The sequence below is a fragment of the Aptenodytes patagonicus genome, chromosome 23 (genome assembly GCF_965638725.1).
Source record: "Aptenodytes patagonicus chromosome 23, bAptPat1.pri.cur, whole genome shotgun sequence".
Classification (NCBI taxonomy): Eukaryota; Metazoa; Chordata; class Aves; order Sphenisciformes; family Spheniscidae; genus Aptenodytes; species Aptenodytes patagonicus.
In genome coordinates this window covers 5,206,917-5,229,616 of record NC_134971.1, presented here as the reverse complement: position 1 = coordinate 5,229,616, position 22,700 = coordinate 5,206,917, and the positions used below count along the sequence as shown (strand labels likewise).

General features: G+C 48.1%; 1 protein-coding gene across 2 annotated transcripts in view; it reads left to right on the top strand.

Moving 5' to 3' along the window:
* The first annotated feature begins 2,014 nt into the window (after positions 1-2,014).
* Positions 2,015-22,700, top strand: part of JAM3 (junctional adhesion molecule 3) — a 32,340-nt gene continuing 11,654 nt past the window's right edge. For both annotated transcript variants that reach the window (XR_012997036.1, XM_076358519.1), the window contains exon 1: positions 2,015-2,075. Coding sequence is in view for 1 of the 2 variants with exons in the window: in XM_076358519.1 (XP_076214634.1) it covers positions 2,030-2,075 (46 nt within the window). In the remaining variant the exon portion in view is untranslated. The remainder of the gene's footprint in view (positions 2,076-22,700) is intronic.

Genomic DNA, 22,700 nt, shown 5'->3' with positions numbered 1-22,700 from the left:
TTATTGTGACTCCTTTTGCTTGTTGAGTTTCACATTTCAAATGGCTCCTCAGTGGCGATGGCAGATTAAAAGGCAGAACCTTGCTGTAATAAAACCATGGCAGCAGCATAAAGAGGAGAGCTGGCACTAGCCCTATCTGTCCGAGATAGGCAATTGGCATGTATATCCTGCGCAAGGATGTATATACAAGATGATGTTCAAGGTTTCATGCCCTGGTGTTATCTGCTAAGGTCATATCTGCTTTGCCTGTTGACTCCAAACCCGGCGTCTGCCTGCATTGATTATTCACATACATGCCCTCAGTGCATGCCCAGGCTAAGCTCCAGCAGCCTGGAGAGGGAAATCAAGGCTTAGAAGAGCCCCTTAGCACTGATCCAGCTCCCCTTCGAGTGGCCCAGATGGCCTGGGGAAGCCAGCACACCGCAGCACCGTCCACCTCCTGCTCTCCCAGCACGGCTCTTCCCCAGTCCAGCGCGGACAGGTCGAGCCCGGTTTCCAGCGGGGTCCGTGGCCAGCAGTAGATGGAAAGCCCACGGCGTCTGCACACCAGGTGCTGCAGACTGTCTGCAGGTCTACGTTTCACCTGGCTGCATAAACACAACTTAAAAGGCCAGAAGAAGTGCCTAAGAAACCCTCCCATCCTTTCTTGTTTCCTCTTTCTTGGCTCCACTCTTCCCTGATCAAGCTGCTGTGGGAAGTTAAAGAGGAACCTGACACCTCAGTGATCACATTTTATCACTGATTATACTCTACACCATCATATTTTACACCTCCTGTCATTTCAGTCCAAATGGACTGTGTTAGAATGACTCCTTACTCAAGAGGGGCCCAACCCAAAGATTGCCAGAGTCAGGTTTTAAGACGTATAGTCTTATTAGGCGATTCCTTCCCCTTCATCCTCAGTGCAATGTCCCATCTGCCACTAGAACTGATGAGAATCTCTGTTATTAATTTCACCAGGCTCAGATCAGCCCTTTAAATCCACTCATTAGCGTCTTGAGTTAGATCTGCTGCATTATCAAGTTAAATACATTTTTACATCCCTTAATTTCTACCAGCTCCGCCGAGCTGGTTTACCGAACAGAGACGAGCTCGGCTTTCATTCCAGCTGCTTGGTCTTCAACAGCATCTTAATCACATCCCCATCACACGCTACTGACAGTTAGTGATGCATGAACCAGCTTTAACCCAGGCCGACTCGCTGAGTTCGGGGCGAGTGTCCAGTGCTGATAATTTTTGTTTCTTTCTGTTAATCAGAGGAAAAGGTTCTGGGAAGCTTTTGAGGACCACACAGCAGCTCGGGATGCTCTCCGTGCAAAGCCACTTTTTGGGGTGGAATCACTAAATTAAGCCCGTGGCCGTGTCAGAAACAATTTGGTACAGCAGGAGGAGTCAGGGAAGCTCCGCAAGAGAAGCACTCTCCCCCCGGCTGGTTGGTTGTGTTGCTTGCTTCCTTTAAGCTGGTCAACAGTGAAATGCACAGTTCAACGTGAGATAACTTTTTTGGGAAAATTCTCACAAAGAAAATCCTCTTTTTAGGGGTTCTTCTTAAATACAGGGGGGAAACACCCACTCTAGAGCAAAACTTGGATGGGTTTTGGTAACCAAAACGTTGCCTTCCAGCTGCTTTCCAGCTCAGAAACATTTAAAGTCTTCCCAGCTCCTCACTCTCGGTGAATTTCCCTCCGCGGCGCCGGTCCCACAGACGGAGCGTTTCGGAGGGGCGCCCCTTCCCACCCGCGGGGTGAAGTTTCCACGGGGAGCGGCCGGAGGACCGGCGGGATGCGCCCGGTTTCGGGGCCGCCGGTCGGCCCCCCCCACCCGCCCGGGGACTGCCCCCCGGCGACTCCCGCTGCCGGCCTCCGCCGCCCCCCGCGGTGCCAGGCGCCGGGATCCGCGCCTCCCCGCCCGGTTTCCGCGGCAACGGGAGCGCGGCACCCCCCGCCCCCGGGGCGCCGCCGGCCGCCCCCGCCGCCGCCCGGGCAGTGCGCAGGCTCGGCGCGGCGGGCTCGGCTCCGCACACCCCATCATGGCGCTGCGGCGGCCGGCGCTCCTCCTGCTCCTGCCCCTGCTCGGTGAGTCCCGGCCACCGGAGCCGCCCCGGCGGCAAGCGGCAGCGGGGCCGCCTCGCCCCGGCGGCGCTCCCGGCCCCGCGTCCGCCGCCGCGCAGCGGGGAAGGGGGGAACGCGCTGCCCCGATCCCCGTGGCGGGCCGGGGAAAGGGGGGAGATGCGCTGCCCCGGTCGCGATCCCGGGGAAGGAGCGGGGGGGGGGGTGGTGGTGGGGTGATGCGCTGGCCCGGCTCCGTACCGGGGTGAGCGTGGGGAGGGATGCGCTGCCCCGACCCTTGTCCCGGGCGGGGGGAGAGATGCGCTGCCCCGACCCCGGGGGGATGCAGAGACGGGCTGCGCGCCGCCGTGCCGGGGGGACGGGACGGGACGGGACGAGGGATCCGGGGCCAGCCCCGGCGCCCGCAGCAAGGACTCGCCGGCTCCCCCGCCGGGAGCATGGTGCTGCAGGGACGGGGGGGAAACCAGCCCAAAACCCCAGCTCAGCAAGGAGCGGGTCCAGGGATGAGGGTGCCAGGAATGTGCAGCCTCGGCAGGCAGGCAGGGCGGACACTAGTGCCTATTCAAGACCAGGCACAGGCGCCTATTGTTCCGGGGGCCCCACATGAATGTTTGCAGTTTTAATTGCAAAAACATTTGCTAATTCCGCTCAGGAATGAATTTGGGCTCATTTGGTGTCTGGCTATTAATAGTGGGGGGGGATGAGGAGGGGGACAGCAGCCGGTGGGCTTGCATTGCCCTCCCCCAGTCTGCCCAGATGGCAGAAGGAGAAAATGGGATGGAGTGGGGTTAGGGTGACAACCAGCAACTGATTACTAAAATACCCGTGGCTGTGTGCGCATGCACATGTGTACAGACACACAAATAACTGTTTTGGGTCAACTCAAGACTGAAGTGTATTGAAATATTTCAAACAGTTTATCTAAGGACAAAACAATTCTCCAATGACTCCAAATAACTTGCAGAGCCTCTTGGGCCTCAAATAAAGTGAGATTTGGGCACTATTTACCAAAAAAGCGAGTGGAGGGGTGAGAAGATGACACTCATCTGCGATGTGGAGATGGTTGTCACGCGCTCCAAGGTCTGTTGTTCACTTGCTTTACTGTGGTTTGTAGCAGAAGCAGTTTCAGCAGGAGAAATGGGGAGTGCCTAATCCTGGAGCATCGCGTAGTCTTCCAGGTGCTAACTCTGGATTCGGATGCTGCCTTTGAATGAGAAAAATGAGAGACTTAACACAACTTTTCCTTACAGTTGGGCTGCAAGGTAGAAGGGTACCCCATTTCCTTCCTCTGTTATGTGAGCAGTGCCTAAGTGTCCTGTTGGATCTAGCCTAAAAGATAGCAAGACTGGAAATGAACTACAGATACTTCTGCGTTTCTTTAGACAAACAAAAGTTGCTAAAAACAGCCAAACACCTGTAGTTTCACACCTCTGCCTGAGAACATTTATCTGGTGAGTAAACCAAGTGGTAACAGGGTTTCCTCTCCATTTAAATACAAAGGGTTCTGGCCTGTCGAAGTGCCTCATCCTGTACTGATTTCCAGCTGTTTTCAAATTTGGGGTCATAAGCGCAGAAGAGCGGGCAGAAGTGAGGTTGAGAATAAAAAAAAGTTTGTTCCGCTACGCGTGACTTTACGTACTGAGGGGCATCCCACTAAGTTAAGGTCACGCTGTCAGCAGTACATAAAATTAGACAAGTGCTGAAGTCTGCAGGGTTGGTGCTGGATAGTGGGATAGGAGCGAGGCCATAAGGATGTGTTTGATGCCAACTGACTACTTGGGGGAAAAAAAAGAAAAGGGGACAGAAAAGGAAGCTGACAAAGCTAACAAGATGCTGAGATCCCAAGCTGCAAAACTCTGACTTGTGTGCTTTAGGCTATAAGGTGCTGCTTAGACTGTGAGCGCTGCGGAGCAGGGATTGCCTCCTCCTGCAGTGTTATTGCCAGAACGGACCCTGCTCTTGATCACGGCCTTAAAACGTTGCCACGAAACAGGAGCTGGTGAAGCATGGAGTGTTCAGTGCATACCCAGCTCTAGGCACTAAAAGCATCTAAAGATTCTGCACATCAGGTAAATGCCATGGTCATAATTATACTAGCAGAAGTTATTGGCATCAGTGATGGAAAGTGGGGCTTACAATTGACATCTGTGTTATGTCCTACCTTGAGGTCTCTGTTGCAAGCTTCCCCGTGGAAACAAACATTTGGATTTTGAGGATTTCACATGCTGGACTGAGGGCAGAGCTGTGGATCCCTTCCCAAAACTCTCAAGTATTTCCTGTTGAAAATAAAATATGGTCATACCTTATAGTCCTTGATGGGGAGATCTGGCAAGTCCCTGGCACATTTCAGTTCTAAAGCTCAATGTATTCAGATCTCCCACTGATTTAATTCTGAGGTTTTGGTAATATGTTGGATTTTGCAAAGGCCTTTTCAAAATCTACAGAGTAGAAGTTCTCATTTCCTTTTTTTTTTTTTTAAAAAATATATGAAGTCCATCTGTCCCAGCCACCAACAACTGTTCCGAGTCAGCTGTCAGTGCCAAAAACCACTCAGTGGAAATGCTGTTAGTTCTATTGCAGTTATGATAAGTTGCTTGTTGGTGTTTTCTGATGGGAAGTATTTGCAGTATTGCTTTCTTTTCAACAGGCAGTTTAAAAAAAAAAAAAAAAAAAAAATCGGGACAAACAGCTTTGAGAGCCATGCCAAAATCAGACGCTTTAATAACGTCTTCAAAAAAATTCTTAGGAAGGGCTTGGTGTTCCTATTTGGGTAAGCAATATCTGGCATCACCACCAAAGAGTAGTTGGATGCACATCTACTTTACAGCTGTTGACAAAGAACGTGACACCAGCGCATTCCCTCTTGCTCTGAATACTTCTGAGAATTACTTGGTTACTGAAGCACAAGTAGATGCAAAGAGTAAAATGTGGTTTTTTTGGTGAGGAGAAAGAGCTGCGCACTGAGATGTTGCTCTGATTGTGAACTTAGGTTCTTTTACTGACCTGTTTATTTTCCTTGTACAAGTTGAACTCCGGGTCTCTTGGCCTGCTGCAACTGTTTTTCAATTATCTGTCCACACACTGAGGATTTGCACCAGGAACGCACGTTGAGTTGCCAAAAATCACCTAAACAAGTCAATAAAGCGGAATAAGCTTCTGCATTTAGCTTCACAAATAAGGACATACTGTGGGTGGGCCTGGTTTCTGAGCCTCCTGCCAGTTTGCCCCTAACTTTAGCCATCTCCAAAGGGTAAAACATTGCTTAGCCCTGACTTGCTCCTGCTTTCCTTGCAGCTTACTTGGATTATTATATAAGTTTCTCTTGCAAATTGCGTTCACTGCTCTATCATCCTTTGCAATGAGTGTTTGTGTGTTGAAGCAGAACTGGCCTCCCAGTTGTATATTTAGAGCTAATGCTTCACAGTTGATTGCATCAAGCCCTGATGCTCTGGAGAAGGTTCGTGAACTCCTTACAGAGCAGGCCTGAAGTGGTGGGAGGGAGTTAGCAAGGGGAAGCATTTCCACAGACCAACAGGATCCTGAGTCCTCAGGAGTCCTTTTCTGCAAAACAAGAGCGTGCATTGCTAACGTGCCCCTCAACAAGATAAAACAACTGCTCTATGCGTAAAAGCTGGTGGCCTGCTTTGAAACTGCTGTTTATATAAAAAGAGATGAATTCAAGATAGAAAATTAATTAGGATAATTACATTCTCAATCTGGCTTCTCTATCAACTGGAATATGAACTGCACCGTCTTTTTCCAATTGATAAGGGCTGTTTGCCTTCCCTCTGAACCCCTAGGGAGTATCATGTTTTTATGAGACACAGGATCAAAACCAAATTCAACCACTAAATGTCAGTTCCATGTAGTGGAGGAGTAAGGGTGTGTACCATGCAACAAAACCCATTCCTTCGCTGAGTCAGGACATGGCCTAAGAACCAGTTAATGGCTTTAATTGCACTAATGAATGTTCTGGACACAGTCTTAATTTTCACCCAAAGGGGCTGGATTGCTGTTTGGGTACAGTTCTGTCAATAGCTGCGCTTGGGGCAGAGGAAATACCTGCTGGGTTGCAGTTCTCAAACTCATGCTGGAAATGAGTGTTTTCAGTTTCAGAAAAATAAACAATTTCATCCACAATTTTGTCCACAAAAACTGGACTTTTTTTGGCTGGAAAGCTCAGGTCTCTGTTTGCTTGTGACCCTTCAGAGTGCTAACACCCTCAGTATTAACTTGAGATTAGAGGTATTGTTTGGAGAGTTTAATTCTTTTTCTAGAGACTTACTGGCAAAAGAGTACATCTGTGGGGAACAGGACAGCAAGGCACTCCATGGACTTCACCAGAACATTGGTCTCAAGGATAACCAACTCCTCACAAACTTCTGCTTCTCATCGTAGATAAGCGGAGGTCAAGCAGGCTTCCTCTGGGGATAAACGTTGAGGGAGGTGTATATTAAAGATGTTTCCTGCACAAGAATGGCCCGCTGAGGTTCCGTTATCACTTCTTCCTCAGCAGTCGCTAACTTTGATTGCCTTGCTGCATTTCATACTGTAAGAAAGCTTTGTGTGACTCCCGTGCAAGGAGTTCAGCTGTCTAACACACAGCTTGGAAGTGCAAAACCAAGACAGCTGCATAATTGAGCTGGTGCCCAGTTCTTATTAGAGCAGCATCCTAAGCCAGGCCTTCAAATTTCTTAGAAAAAACACTAATATGCAAGAAGCGAGGTCTAGGGAGGGTGTTCCTCTGCAGTTCTTAAGTGTCTTGTCAAAGCTCCTTCTCTGTTGCGTTGGGTATTAAAGGAAATTGCTTTTGGGGCATGTTCCAAACCAGACGACTGGTGGAGAAAAGAGCAGCAGATGCAGAAGCAAAATTTATAAATGGGAGATGGCCAAAAAAAAAAAAAAAAAAAATCATCTCTGCAATTCCCCCTGCTCCTGAGCGCACAGTCGGGTAGGATTCCCAAGAACTCACCTGCAGACTGCTGAGAGCCGTCAAATGGGAGTCCAGTCAACACAGGGCTGGCATTGACTAATTAAAAAGAAAACCAACCACATACATGCTGTAACCTGGCAGCCCACAGGTACTTGACATAAGTTCAAAAAATTAATGGGAATTGTTCTGTCATGCAAGAATCACTTATCAGTATAAATAATATAATGTATTGGGTTGTGTAGTGCCCCTCATGGGATGGAGAACAGGGCTTAACACAGAGTCAGTTACAAGGGGACGTGAAGGTTTCAGCGCAGCAATAGATGAAGTAGATGAAATTAAATTGTGTTCAGATAATGCTCAAGGTTTTCTTTTTTTTTTTTTTAAAAGTCATAAATCCCAGGGATTTCAGAATTAAAGCTAGAACACACTCTAACCTACTCCCATCAACGTACCTGATTATTACAAGACAAATGTAGTATCAGCAGGTTTTTAAGAGGCCTCTTAATTCATTTGGGCACAGCTGGCTCATTTGAAGACACTGAGCTTTAAAAACTGCAGTGTGCCAGGGACTCACTATATCTTTGGCATGTGGCTAAAAGGTAGCAGTTGACAATGTTCAGCAGTATTTCAAGGTTTTTAATCACACTGTTAAAAATATATTTTGGTGGCCTAGGTAAGATTGTCTGCTGAGCTTGAGAAATCCATTGAAATCTAAGGGGATTTGTTCCCATTACTAGGCTGTGTTTCTAACGCCCATGGCCTCTTTTGAAAATCCCTGCCTTAATAAACTTTGGGGCCATTCCTTATATACGTGGCCAACACTTTACAGGTAGTATGTAAATTGGGGCACTTTGTTTTATACTCTCTTTTGGAGAGTGGAAGTGTAACACTTCTAAAAATTCAGGTCCATTGAAAGCGTCCGACTTCCCTGCTCACTCCCCCACCTGAGACACCTATTTCACTTGCCATTTTTGACAGTCTTGTCCAGTATGTCTCGAGATGTCTAACCACGCAGTTCTTCAACGGTTGCTGAAGGAGCCCATAATATTCTACATATCCAAAGTAAGTCAGAATTTTTGTTTCATTAGCAATAAGGAATAAGACTGGCAAACAATGCCATGAAAGAGAGCTGTTTTGAGAAACCAAGCTTACCTTTTAACAGGGCCAGCAGTGCTCTCTGCACAGCAGTCCTGCTTTTCATTCCCAGTAGAAAGGTTCCTGCCGCTTTACATCTCTCTGGCGTGGCTGTGTGCTCCCTCAGGCCTGCTCGAGTGGAGCCAGTTGCACAGCTGAGGACTTAATGATTTTGTCTGCACATAAATGTACAAGGCTTTGCTTGATCTTTTAGGCCAAGATCAGCCTTGGAGACAATATTTTTGTTTTGCTAGGACGCTATCCTTGGAAAACAAAGGTCTTGATAGATGTTACTGCTTTTACCTGCATTACAGTAGCATGTACAGCTTCTGTTCACGGATCAGTGTCTGTCTTTGCTAGGTGCTGTCAAAGAAGAAAAAAAAGTAAGAAAAAACTCACTATACCCATTTGTGTCCTCACTCAGTGAAAGCTACCCAAAAGACTAATTCATCGCACTATTGGGCTGCCATAAAGATGAGGAGCATTCCTTAGAGTATTGGATGATAATGGCTGCACGAGCAGCCCTTGAATCACAGCAGTGGAAAGAACGGAGTGTCCATAGGCAAGGCAGAGTCTACCACATACCCCGAGGATCCATTAAGGAGATTGCTGCCTGCTAACGGACTTCCTCCTGGGGCACTCTGGCTGCTAACACTCTCTTGAATGATTTCCGGGAGCTTACACAGTTAACAGCAGGGAAGGTGTTGCAAAGTCCTGCAGTTCTTGCTGCTTCTGTAAAATTGCTTTTATCCCCTCAAAGGATCTTATCAACAGCTATTTTTAATACACACTTAAATCTTTGCTTTAATCTTTTTCTTCTGCATTGATTTCTGCAAAAGCTGAAAGATAAATATTTCTTTATACCCACCATGTTGTTTGGAGTTAGTTATTTTTAGAGCCTGGAAAACATCCGCTCTGTAGTAGCGAGGTCCTCTGCATCAGTAACATACCTTAGAAGGGGAAGTCCCAGCTCCGTGCACAACAGCGACTTGTACCTCTGGACCAGCCCTGACTTCCCCGGCCGGTGGGAGTCCCCCCATCCTTGGAAGAGTGAGTTGTTTTTGTTGAGGTGTTTAGATACCAACAACCAAGGTGGAAGGAGTAATACGCAACTCCCTGTTAGCGTGAATGATCCGTGCTTTGCTGACAGGACTGGATACACATGCCACGAAACAGGTTAGCTTCAACCACTATGGATATTCTTGTTGATCTAGTAGCTCCTATAGCAGAGAAGGTGCTGGTTTGTTTCCCTCTTTGGTCTTAGCTACTCTGCTGAGATTGCATGTAGTGTACATCGATGGGGCTAGTCTGATTTCTCAGGGAGCGAGGAGGCAATGGCTTATCTCATTTCTTGTGCATGAGCAAATAGCTATTAGTTGGCTACAGCTTGGTCAGTGCTGATGGAGTTGCCTTTGAACTGGCGATCTGGAGATGAAAGGCAGAGTGCCTTCTCATCGCCTCCTGACTCTCATGGGTTCTCCCTCAAGCAGAACCGGCTGTTTGAGTTGGTAAGCATCCTCAAGTATCTGGTGTTTTCCCTTCATTTTGGCCAGTTTTCAACATCCCATAAATAACAGGACAGTGTGGAGCTCTGCCTGCCAAAGCTGCCTTGTGCATGCTGGAGGGGAGGTTAAACTAGGTACTAACTGCTTTCTTCTTCCATCAAAAATCCTCTGGTGGGCCTGGCCAACACACAGCTGTCCTCACCCACAGGCACTGCATGCTCTCCCACACAACAGGGCAAGATAAGCCCTTTGAAGTCTCTGTTTGGGCTGGCAGCAGCTTCTAAGGCACTCGGGTGCCCCCCTCTCCCAGTTGCCAACCGCGCCTTGGAGTTCTCCAAGTCAACAGCTGAGCTACGATCAGGGCTGAGAAGTCTGCAGTGCTGGATCGCTGGGGCTTTGCCAGGGGACAGAGGGGACTCCAGATTCCAGTTCATTTGTGGTGCTCTGTGAGCACAGGAAGATTCAGGGGCTTTTTCCCCGACGTTGCGCCGAGGTGTGCTCGTCACCCGCCAGCAGCCTGCTGTTGGTCGACAATAGCGATTGTTCTCCTCAGCCAGGGAGGCTCCTGGCGTTCTGCTGCAGGGTCCTTGATCCTCCTCTTTCTGCAAATATTTGGAACAGATCCTGTTTGGCTGTTTTGACAGTTTGACTCAGCTATTAAATGACAAAGGCAAGCTGGATTCGGGTTCACCATGATAACAAGTAGCTCTGCAAAGAGGGGAGATGAGGGTCAAATTCAGAGATGAGGCAGCATGCTCTGTGGGAGAAGCACAGAAGATGTGCAGTGACCTGGTCTCAACTGTTAGAGCCAGAGCTGGGTTGCATGCAGCAGTTCTGCCTGCAGCATGCAAGGGGATCCCTAACCTTCTTGGCTGTAATGCTGCACAGTCTCAAGGAGAGCATGTTTTTGGAGCTTCTTGTGCTCTAGTGACAAACGTCATAATTCTGGCTGCTTAAATATTTCCCAAGAGCTTTTCAATTCCTGGCTCATCCTTGGTCACTTCTGAGACACACATGTCATATGTCTCACATCTGTCACTCAGCTTCATGTTCTGGACGTGAGGCAAAGTCTTTCTTTGCTACAAAGGCTTCCCTTTTTTCCTCCCTCCCTGGTTTCCTTTTTGTATCTGTGTCCCTCATTGAGAAGCAGTAGCTCCTTCAAAGAAATGTGAGGGAGCCCATTTGCAGAATTTACAGCTGCTTCCCGAGGCTTGAGTGTCCTCCTCTTTAACAGCAAGCTGTTAAGCATGTTCTTAAGTGGGAAGATAAGTGGTGTTACGATCCTTTCATCTTCTGGCTCAGAGCAGGCTGGAGATAACTGATAAGGGGATGACAGCAAGGAAGATGCATAGGCACCTTTGGATTTAATTCCTACTTTGCAAGGCAGTCTTTAAAGCACATCTCTGGTGGGAACACAGGCTGGTAAAACAAAGCTGGTCCTTCCTTTCTCAGCATATGTCTTTTCCTCATGTCTCAGAGGCAGATCCTCTGTCTGTGCCAGCAGAGCCAGCATAGAGTGAGCTAGGTTCTCTGTTTCAGAGCCCTCCTGGTGCTGACATTCGAGGGACTTGGCATGAGTTGTCTCTAGACACTGTTTTGGCTGGTGATTTCATTTCCACATTTCTTTTTTTACAGCAGTCCTTTGCAGATTTGAGCTGTACTTTAAACAGGGCTGCATTTGCAGTATGGGAGTAGCAGTCTTGCACATGATGGGCAAAGATGCATTCCTCTGCAAGGATCTGTGAGAGAGCACACATCAGGGACAGCTTCACGTGGGTGGGAGTCTTCAGACCACTCTTTAACAGACTGTGCATTCAGTTCCAGAATTCCTGGTTTAGTCCCTCGTCTGCTGGCTGAAACAGGTGGCAAGCACATGCCTGTAAGGGTCTTTATTGGGGGTGGTCTTCAAGGTCAGCTGTATCCAGCCCACATTCCAGCTCAGTCCCTCTACCTCATCTTCTGGCCTAGCTGGCTCTGGGCCATCCAGCCCAGAGGTTCCTAACCATGGTACACATGCTGCTTGTCAAAAACAAACCACTTGAAAGTAGTGTGTCTGTGGCCTAAGCCTGTGCCAGCCTACCGCATTTTCCTCCACGGAAACGGGGAAAAGCGGTTGGGGCAGAACGTGTCAAAAGCTCAACAACGCCTCCGGGGCACACACACTGCCTGGTGCAGCGGAGAGCCGCTGCTCATCCCACATCCACGTGAGAGGAGACGGCATCTGCGCGACTCCAATACGTGGCAGGAGAGGCTGCCTCCACAGTGGTACGTACCACAGTCTCTGTTGGTAGCAACGGTAGCTGTGCAGATGAAGTTGGTGAGCTGCTGGAACATAGGTAAAAGTTAAGCTATTTGAGTCAGGGAGTTAAAGCCTTTGGCAGGGTTTTGGCACCGTTTGCAAGCAAGCATGATCCAGAGGAGACAATGCCTGCTGCACTGAGAAGACCGCATCCAGGTGCTGATGTTGAGGGGGCTTCAAAGGAGCCCTAGCTAGTGCCAGGCTGTGTCCAAGTGCCTACTCCTGTTTCTACTGTTGTGTTAAACAGAGACTTCTGCTCCCAGCACTCTGCATGCTCTACGTGGTGGCAAGTCTTTTACAGATGAGGCTACAAACCTTCCCATAGCAAACCCCTGTCCATCTGCCTGGCAAACCTCCCCTCTGCTTCATCTGGGGAGCTGCTGCATAGCTGAGCAGTGCTGACTTTTCCACCCTAGAGCTCTTGCATCACAGCCCAAAGTGTGAGCAGAGGCTGCAGCCTCCCTCTCAAATCAGCCCCCAGTGCCTCTGCACCTCGCTGTTACTCAGCACTTTTCACTGACAGGGGATTAAGTAGGATTTCTAGGTCATTGTGGGCCTGTCAGGAAGAATCGTCTCCTGTAGACCTCATTATCAAGGCTCTTTCTGCGATGCCAGACTTCAGAACAATTGCAGCCTGGTTCCCTAAACACTGACTAATGAGACAGAGCTGTTAGCAGCAGTTTGCTAAATAAAGGCTGTTTCTGCCTGAGACAGAATAAAGCCAGACTGGATTTTCTTAGCTGTCTCTCACACAAAAGGTATTTCAAAGGACCCTTATTAAAATAATGAGCTAGATGTTGCTCTTGTGGTGGCTGCATAGGGTCAGTGCTTGATGCTAGTACCAGGTGCTTCCCCAAAGCAGTGACTTCAAGTAACTTGTGCTCAAGTGACCTAAAAACCTCTCCAGCTCCCTTGGTTTCAAGGTATCTTGAGCGTTTACCTGAACTCTTGTGACTTTGTCCTGCTCTGATAGTGACTTGCTGCCTCACGGTGGACAAGCCGCTTGTAGCTCTCGGTGACCTGCATTTCCTTGGGTGCCATAGGAAGATAGTCTTTGATCTCTGGACTGTAGCAAATGATGCTCAGCATTCATGCACATGGCTTTGGAAAGGTAAAGGATCCAGCATCTGAGCAGGTGGGACTGCCGAGAGGACTGCCTTGTATGGCTGCTTTTCAAAGGAGCTGGAGGCTTGCAGATTGCCAATTGCAGGTGAGATTTCAGCTTGTACCTGGATGCTGAGCAGAAAGGACATAGCTCCCACTTGAGCAGTCTGAGGCCAGGTAACTTCTGTTGATGTTCCTGTAATGAGATTTTTCATCCTACCTCTCTTTCCTGTTGTCAGAAGGGCCTGGATTAAAGATGAACTCTGAAGCATGATGGGATGGGTCTGACTGCCTCTGGCTGGAACAGGCACAGGAGAGCTGGGGGTTATTACTTGGCCAGTTTGCAGGTTTGTTTGAAGTGGTGCTTTGATGTGGCAGTGGGAGTTGATGGAAGGTAAACGGTGTCTAGACAGGTTTTTCTCACTCTCTGTTGTTGCCTCTGAAGCAGCAGAAACAGTGCCAAACAGGCTGAACGGCTCCAGGATGCGAGAAGCAGAGCTATTTCTAGAAAGATGGAACAATGGTTCTTCAGGAGAATCCAAGCCAGCTCTCGCTGAACCCTTGTCGAACCTCCTGCAGGTGGAACTGCTCTTCTCTGTGCCCCACGCACTGCCTGGATCAGTTAATTGCAGCTAGATGCTATTAAGAGTGAGCAAGGGGAAGTGCAAGAGGTGGCCGGTGTGTTTCCAGGTGAGCTGGCATGGCAGAGAGGTACAGGAGAGGTCCATTAACCAGTGCTCTGGCCAGCAGGGTTAGGAGTCCAGGACGTCAGTCGATTTCGGCAGCATTCGGAGAGGGATCAGGCTGGCTCCAGCAGTAGTATGCTGAAAAAAGGCTTCCTCAGTTTGGCTAGCTGGATGCTGCCAGGATTTGCCCAGCAGAGCTGGCCTGCATGCCCTGTAGCCAGTGGTTCAGCTACACTGGGAGGGAAAGAAAAGGCAGGCCATGATCTAGAGAGACTTGTCGCTGGCTGGCAAGCTGTGCTCTCAGCGCTGTCTTGGTTCTGATGTGCCATCTCCCCCAGGCCGTTTGGGAGGAGAAGTGGAGACTGCATTCAAATGTCTATTGTCTGTCCTTCAGCTGGGAGCAGAGCCAGAAGAGAGAGAGGTTCTGGCAGCATCTGATAGAGGGGGCAGATGTTAGGGGAAACATACTCATCCGTAAAACACTGTCGCTGGGATTTTCAAAGGAGCCTCAAAGGTTAAGTGCCCATGTGTTGGAATGTGTACGTGAAAGTCAAGAGAGAAATCCTGGGCTCCTGGGATTCCTGCTGGGCTTGGGGAAGCTTTTTGAAGGTAGCTCTTGCCACTGGCACAAATCCTCGTGCAGCATCTATGGCTTGTCCAGGTGACTGCTGTTCTCAGCCCCATTTGTTTAAGCATAGCTGAGGAGAAGGGCAAAGCCACACAGTGCCAGATTTAACGTCTCGTGGGGCCTTCAGAGGTGCACAATTGAGCTCAGTCTGGCTCCCCTCTCCTGTAGCCAGCTGCCAACTTCTGCAAGCATGAGCTGAAAGCAGAGTGTTTCCTGACCCTGCCTGTCCTCTCCCTTCACCCCTGCCAAAATAGGGCTCGGCCACAGGTTTTAAGCAGAGCTGGAAACTTGGCACTGAGGCAAGGAGCAGAAAAGAGCCCAGCTTGCTCTCCTCTGCCTGGGTTGGCTTCTGTACTGCTGTGGGGAGTACAAATATGTTCCCAATCTGTTTGCTTCACTGACGTGACTCCAAGACACACAGGCAACAGATACACTGACCAAGAAGGGGCCATTGTTAGAGGGACCTTCTTGACTGTGGCTGTGCTGTAACCAACCGACCACTGCTGCTTTCCAGCACTGACTGTAGCCTTCCCCATTCACAGGATCCAGAGCGCTCAGTCCTCCTGGGTCCCCCAGCTTTAACTGCACATTATCACAGACAAGCCCGGGGTTCATTCCTGTTTTACTCAATTTGTCCATCTATGTGCCCTGATCTGGCCTTTTGATTTACATGCCCATCTCTGGCAGGCAGGTATTAAATCAAGCTGTAGATAAAAGAAGTTACAAGCATTGCTTCCATGTGAACCGCCCCAGACATTCACTGACGCATTGCTAATTGCACATAGGCAGACAGCCTGAGCAGGCAGATAGCTTGCTCTGTGCTGGAGGCTGAGCAGCGAGGAGCCAGGGGAAGGGAGTGATGGACTGATGGACAGGTTAGCATTTTGGCTAAGGAGGAATAAGGGCCCCAAGAGAACCAGAGAAGAGGAAGGGAGTTACCTCATTTGTTTCCAGCAGCCAAAGCAGGGTTGTCCTCTGAGAGGTATTTCCTTAAGCTTTATCCAGTCCGATTTTAGTTGCAACTTTTATGAACAATAAAGGCTTCCATGGTTTCCCTTGGAGGAACTGGAATGAATCCAAATAGATTTTAGTGCTGAGAAGCAGATCCTGTTATTAAAGTCAGCCTAATCATTTCTTTATATCTCCTTCCCACCTTTTTTGCCATTCATACTCCCAAAAAGCCTGCAGGTGGTTATCAAGTCCAGTCCACCCTCTTCTTTAGCTGCTTCTGAAATTGCAGACCAGATTGCAGCCTCCCCTGGCTTTTAGGGTCTGTGAGAGCATTTAATATGCCTGCAGGACAGTGAAACAGAGCTAAGCTGAACTGGGGACCAGCACATAGCCAGGAATGATCTTCCATGCAGAGCAGCAACCCTCCTGCCGCTGGGCCTGTGTCTCTCTGGGAAAAGGGCCTCTGACCAGGACTCAACTGGGAGCATTTGGCTGAGAAAATTCTCTGCTAAAAATAGCAGCAGGAGATGTTTAAGGAGAAAAACAAGTCAGGGAGAAGTTAGTTCCCAGATATGTGGCTAATTCAACTCTCCCAGGACAAGTAATCTTTTAACCCCTCCATGCCAAGGCTCATTTCTGCTCTATTAAACAAGCTTGCCTTGGTCAGGAATCCAGGTTGGGACAAGCCAGAATGGCTTTCATCCTCACTCTTTGCTCTGACGTGGCATTACTTCCCTCCCTCTTCCCCTACTTATTTATGCCAGCATATTCCTAATAGTGCTCTATGTCAAGCTTTTCATCTTTATCTGTCTGTGACTTCGTTTGGGCTCCCTTTAATTCCCGATGTACTTCCTAAGAAAATAATCTCTATTGAACCCTGCAGCGCAACTCCCTTTGCAGGTTTGCAGCCTATGCTCAGGCTGATGCTAACAAGGTAAGTCTTTTCAGATCTGTTTGCGTGATTCAGGGCTGCCCCTAGAACAATATTCCCCCAACTCACATGTCTTCAGGCCTGCACGTGGCTTGTGCAGCTTTCTACTGAATGCCTTTTTCCTTGTAGATCTGCATCCTTTGTTCTGACAGCTTCACTGCAAAGCTTCAAAGCTGCCTTACAGAAGACAGCCCCACCTCTCCAGCATGGAATGACGGCAGTAGTTTCACAGGCTCTTGGTTGCACGCTCATAGGCAGATGTGAATATTCCCTTGGTGCCTGCAGTCAGTCTCTTGCAACGTTCATTTGTTCATGTTTTGTGCAACACATTAGCTAGACAATTCTGTTTTATACCCGAGGCTAGAATTACACACACAAAAACGACAAAAATGATACTGTAAAATTGGAAAAAATGTTCTTAAAAAGAGAGCTGTTTTCAGTCTTGTCATAAATTATTTCTCTGTGTGCTTGCTCAAGCCCTCTCCTGTTCCCTTCTCTAGCCTACTCTCGGCTCTTGGCTCTGATGACTACTACTCTCTTCCCAACTCCCATTTTCCACAGGAAGATGACATCGTTGGTCTCTGATAAGCAGAACTTCAGATCTGTGTTTTGTTGGTCAAGCTATAGGCTGGAGGAGAACGGAGGATCAAGAGATTAGAGTCACAGACAGAGGAACAGAGGATTATAGGCTAAAACCCTGCGAGTCTCTGTATTGATGGTTGGGACACAGCCAGACACTAAAGAGTATTGCAAAGGCTGGTGCTGATAGCATATCCGCTTATTTCCTGTCTTTGCATTTCAGGCAGCTTTTGATATATGCGCCCTCATCAAAAGCCAGGGTCAGGCAGGTACCGAGCATCCTAGCTCCTGTCGAAGTCAAATACCTGCTGAGATCAAGTCTGTGCGTTGGCTGGCGCTCAGCCTGGAAAACGTCACTTTGGCTTATGAGATTCTCAGCAATCCTTGAGTCAAATTCCCACACAAGACAAAAATAAAGGAACTTGCCCCTTTTCCCGTTACAGTTCCTTCTGTCTCCCTGATCCTGGCCATAGATCCCTGCCATGTCTCACTGATCTGACTCTGCCCTTGAGACTTCCCTTAGCATCTGTCTGCTGCAACGAGAGCCCTGCCGGGAGGAAGGGAGAGGACAGGAGGAAGACCATTGCCCCTGGCTCTTATCACAGTTATCTGCTGGTTCCCTCCCACTTTGCACTAATTTGGTATCAGCATCTGCCACTTTTGGGAGGAAAGGGACTTGCTGAAGTGAGAAAGAACGTAGGATGTGCCTGTATGGCAATTCTTGGGGCTGGCTAGGGAAACAATGGAACGCAAGTGGGAATAGGCAGCAAGGGTTGGTTTAAAATCTGCCCTGTGCAAATATCCCCACTTCTCTTCAGTGCTCACCATTTTTCTTCCTGGCCTTTGGTTTTGCTGTTGTAAGGCACTCTCCTCTGGTAAACAGATCACAGAATAGTATCTCCACTGCCGGATGAGGCAGTATGTTCCTTACTCTTCCTATGACTTCCCATTCCTCAGTTTTTTCCTCCAGTGAACTGGAACTGTACATCCTTACTGAATTGCAGGGGACACTGAATTTGAAGGGACTGAAGCTTAACTGATAAAAGTACAGCACTTTAACAGATGAAAATTATCATGGGGAAACACTGCATGTGAGAACCTCAGCAGACATCCAGAGGCCCGGCCAGTTGTATTCCTTGGGTTTTCATGCCCTAAAGCAGAGGTGGGGATGAGCTGACCTCCTGAGATCCCCTCATGTCCCATTTTCTGTGAATGCACTAATTTTCAAGGTCCATATTGGCTGTGAGCCAGACCAGTTTGAAGATGTAATTATGCTGTCCATTTGTTAATGGAAATGGCGAGAACAGCGCTCAGCACAATGTGACTGTTCTGATACATTCCTAGCCAAGTGATCTCTAATTGTTTCCTTGTTGCCTTCTCTTCTGGCTTTTGCCAAAGACTTGGTGCAGCCGTAATTAGAAGCTCTCCGGCCTAATGGCCTCCCCTCAGAGCCACACGCCAAGGCCACCTGCCCCTGTTTTTTCCTCCTGGAGAGTCAGCGTAACATTGCAAGCCCAAAGCATCTGTGTAAGGGGCTTGACCTCAGAGGCCAGTAGCAAGGCAAAATAAATGATCTGGGCAGGACTTAATCCCCTGGTTAGTGGTATCTAATGTAACGCAGAAGCTTTGTGCCCTATTCCCTGTTGCTTACCCAAGGAAAATGAGACTTTCAGTTCAGCCTCACATTTCTTTCTTGGGAAGGGAGAAGCAATTCAGGAGTGCAAGGGCTGGTAATAACAGCCTCTTCTATGCGCAGCTTTCCTATTCATGTTTCCTTTCTGTTCCCTCTCCACTACCCTTCATCCCAGATTTTGAGGGGGAAATTCTAACTCTTCCCATCTTTTCTTTGAGTTGAAGATGGCCTGAAATTATGTTACAGAAAGAGATGCAAACTGACATGCTGGAAACTGTCTAGCCCTTGCTGCTTCCATCTTAATCTCTTTTAAGTATTAGGTATTAGTCATCCACCCAAGTATTGCTTCCTTCCCGTCTTGCACGTACGTTCAGTGCTTTCCAGGAGAAAAGCCAGAAACTGGGGTATGAGCTTGGGAAAACAGGAGAGCTAGGGCCAGATCATGCACAGATTAAGATGTTGGGCAAGGCACATACAGCCACATCTGCTAAGTATTAAATGCCCATCTTCCCCTTGATGTCAACAGCATTTAAATATCTTTGCGGAGCTGGCTCTTGGTCTCTCGAGCCACGTCTGTTCTGACGGGTGAAAATCTATTTCAATAAAATGGGCTAAGTATGCTAGGCCCTTCGACCTGGGAGCTTTCTCCCCAGGTTGCCAGCCATCGGCTCAGCTCTGGCTGTCTCCTAAAGCATCTGTGCTCCCTTAGGGAGAACAGAGCATGAGAACCTACTGGTGGACTAGGTCCAAGCTCAACGTGTCCAGCCAAGAGCTTAGGCTTATGCTAAGACTATGAGTAAGCTTGAACTCTTCCTGTTCAGACAGCTCTGGAGCATGGCTCATGATGCCTCCTCCTAGCACAGGCCTAAGGATTTGCAAAGTGGGTGGCGTGCAAATCTGATCTTGAGCATAGGCTGTCTCGTTTTTGTGAAGGTGCAGATATGCTGGGCTTTAATATCTCATCTCTAAACACCCTGCAATGCCATCAGCAAAACAGCAACCAAAGATTGTGAAATTCTTACCTCCAGAAGCCCTTGTCAGATGGATATTTGAGGCAGTGTGTCTGCAGCTGCATCCCAACGTGACGAAACCAAACTTTGGGAAACCATCAGGAAGCACTGTGCGGTCTTCACCAGGCAACACCTACACTTCCCTCCCTGCATGGGAGAGAGGAGGAATGTTTGCTGCAGAAGGAGACTGCTTTGCAGAGAGGTTTTTGTCTTAAGAGGGCTCCGTACCTCCTTGATAGCAACCTGTTTCACTACTGAGTGTGGGTGTGTAAGCTGTGTGTATACCAATGGCTTTTTGCTGTCTGATTAGGAGATAGAACAGTAAATCCTTCTGTCCAAAGGGGGAAAAAAAAAACCCAGGAAAAAAGATTGTGTGCATGGCCTGGATGCTAATGGGCCTTCTTCTCTGCAGCAAATACAGTCAGATCTTTAAGGTGCTGGTTTAAATCAGGAAATTTAAACAGGTTAAGATTTTGTTCCAGAACTGTATGTACTCTATTCGTAGACAGGCACCTGCTTGCCTTCTCTAGTGGTGAGCAGGAAGAGAGTGAATTAAGAGCAAAATCCAAAATTCTCACATCTTCAGATGAACGCAAATACTCAATGGTCTTCCACACAACTTTGTCCTGTGGGGTCCTGGTCCTGCTGAGACCACCAGAGACTCCCTTATTATCAGCATTTCAGAAGAAACAAGTGCTATCAGCTAGGTACCTAAGAGAGGAGGAAAGCAAAAGCCAGAACCATGTGGAGCGCCAAACACTGCTCTGTAATATCGCATTTGCCTTCTCTAGGTTAATTATGCTTCACGTTCCCTGCCCAGGCGGGCACATCTCCTGTGTTTGTAGGTGTCTATCAGAGAGTTGGCACCCTTTTAACTGAGCGGTACAAGCCATGCATCTAAAATAAGTCATGCTGGTTTATGATAGCTGGTAAAAATAAAGCCTTACTAGCACAAGCAGCTATAACAGCACAGAGAATTTACGACTGAGTGGTTTTTTTCCAGGGTGGGCTGGCCACAGTCTGGTGATGGCCTTTTTATAACCGTTATCAGCTCCCACACAGATCAGGTCCATCTGTTACTTAATTTGAACGGAGACACTCCTAAGCTTTTGTTCACTAATCTCTCGCTGCACATCTACATTGTTCTCTAGCAGGGCAGCCCACCCGTGAGTCAGGCTTGGCTTGCTGATCTCGGGGAGGTGCCGTGGAAAACTGGAATAAAAGAAAGGCACGCAGCTCGCTCTGGCCACTTGACCAGCACGGTCCACCTGCCTGCTCCCTTTTATCAGCTTGAAGGGGCTTTTAACCTGCAACTTGGATGCTGGAGCAAACATACAGCCAGCTCCTTGGACTGGAGGCAAGGGTTGAAAGTTAAGACTGACTACTACAAAGCAAAATCCTACTGACTGCATCTAATGGCATAGGCTGGGTTTTTCAAACAGACCTATATGAACTGTCACTTAGAAAGGTAGTGAGACACCTAAAAATGTAAATGAGGATCAATAGGATGCCTAATTCCCACTGAAATTCGATAAGAATGAGGTATGCCATTCATTCCCTGCCCACGCATTTATGCACCCTTTATAAATCCAGTCTTTATATATCACAAGTGCATTTAAGTCCCTTAAGCTATTCCCAAAACCCCAGCCAAGGGACAGTCGGACAAAAAACCCCAAAACCTTACCAGAGCCAGAGTGGGTTAGGCTTTTTTTGGTATCTCATTCCTATGCCATGCCGTGTTGCCTATCCTACACCACCTTGTCTATGCTGGCACAAGTTGCATTGTGGAATCGCAGTGAGATGCACTGGGGATGGAGAGGAGGAAGGATAAAGAGCCTGAAGCACTGAGAGACAAAAGGATGGATATTTTGAGGTGCAGATGGTCGGTTGTTTCTGAAAGTTAGGGCTTATGGTGATTTCCTCAAAATAAGCTGAGGGCAGAAACGTGGCCTCCCTCTTCTTTGTCTTATCCAGTCCAGCACTGTGTGGCTTCCTCTGCTCTTCCTCTGGAGGTTTCTCACACATTTAACAGTTAGCTTCCTCCCTACCGCATACACACAACACTTCTAAGGCAGGGACAGTCCTGGGGTCAGCTGGGCTGCCCTTAACAACAATGCTTGTCTCCTGCCTGCTGCTCTGATCATCTCTGCTCTATCGTCCTTGTCACCGTTTCTTTCACTGCAGCTCACAGTATTGAGGATGGATGCTCTAGGAGGCATCTCCAAACCGGCAGTCAAAAACGTGCTGACATACAGAGGGTTTGGCTAACATGTTTCTAACACCTAACAATACATCACCCACTCTCACTCAGTAGCACTCCTGCTACACAGAGTAACCATCCAGAAAGCGAAGATGCTTAACAAGGCACGTGGTTCATAGCAGCATTCCCACATGGCTTAGGTGCATTTTGAATTGCAAATCAGGCAATGGCTTAGTGACGATGGACACCTCAAGCAAGGCATATTTTTGTTGCTTTAGTGGGCAGGTGTTTAAACACAGCTGCATGTTTTTGTACTGCTTGTGCCTGACAGTGCATTAACTAAAATTACTGTATCAGACAACTGCAATATCGGCAAAGAAGCATTGAACAATACTGCAGCATAGACTGTTGGCAGCAACTGTTTCCTGGTCACCCTTTTTACCTTGCCTATAATACTTTAGGAATACTTTACCTCCTCTTCAAATTTCTGCCTAGAGTTTTTAAACAGAGAAGAGATTAGGACGGAAGGAGATGGAAGGTCAGGCTTTACTTTAAACCCGGTACGGAGAGAGGAGATTTAACACAGTAGTCTATAAAGCTGCTAGTTTTTTTCTGAAACTGCAGTTTCAGTGTAGCATTTTAAAATGATTCAGGTAACATGAGTCACAGTAACAAGCATGGGCTGGATCTCTTTAGCTGAAAGAAGTGCCATAAGAATATGCTGTAGACTTCACTGCCTTGTCCTGGATTCTATTTTGGAGAACTGATGGCATTTGGGATTCAACCATATGTCTGGCTGAGTCTGTAGCACATACAGATCTGGTAGGTATTCGGAGATGTAGCACATACAGATCTGGTAGGTGCGTCTGTTGTGGCATGCATGCTGCTCTGGAAAGGAATGCATGTCTATGCCCGGCTGTTCTCCAAATCCTGGATGCTGAGGCCTTTGAAGTGAGATTTACATAACACAAAACCTTTGCTGCTTATTTGCACTGGGCTGAAAGAGGCCTAAAGGAACATCTTTGGAATACTCTTTTT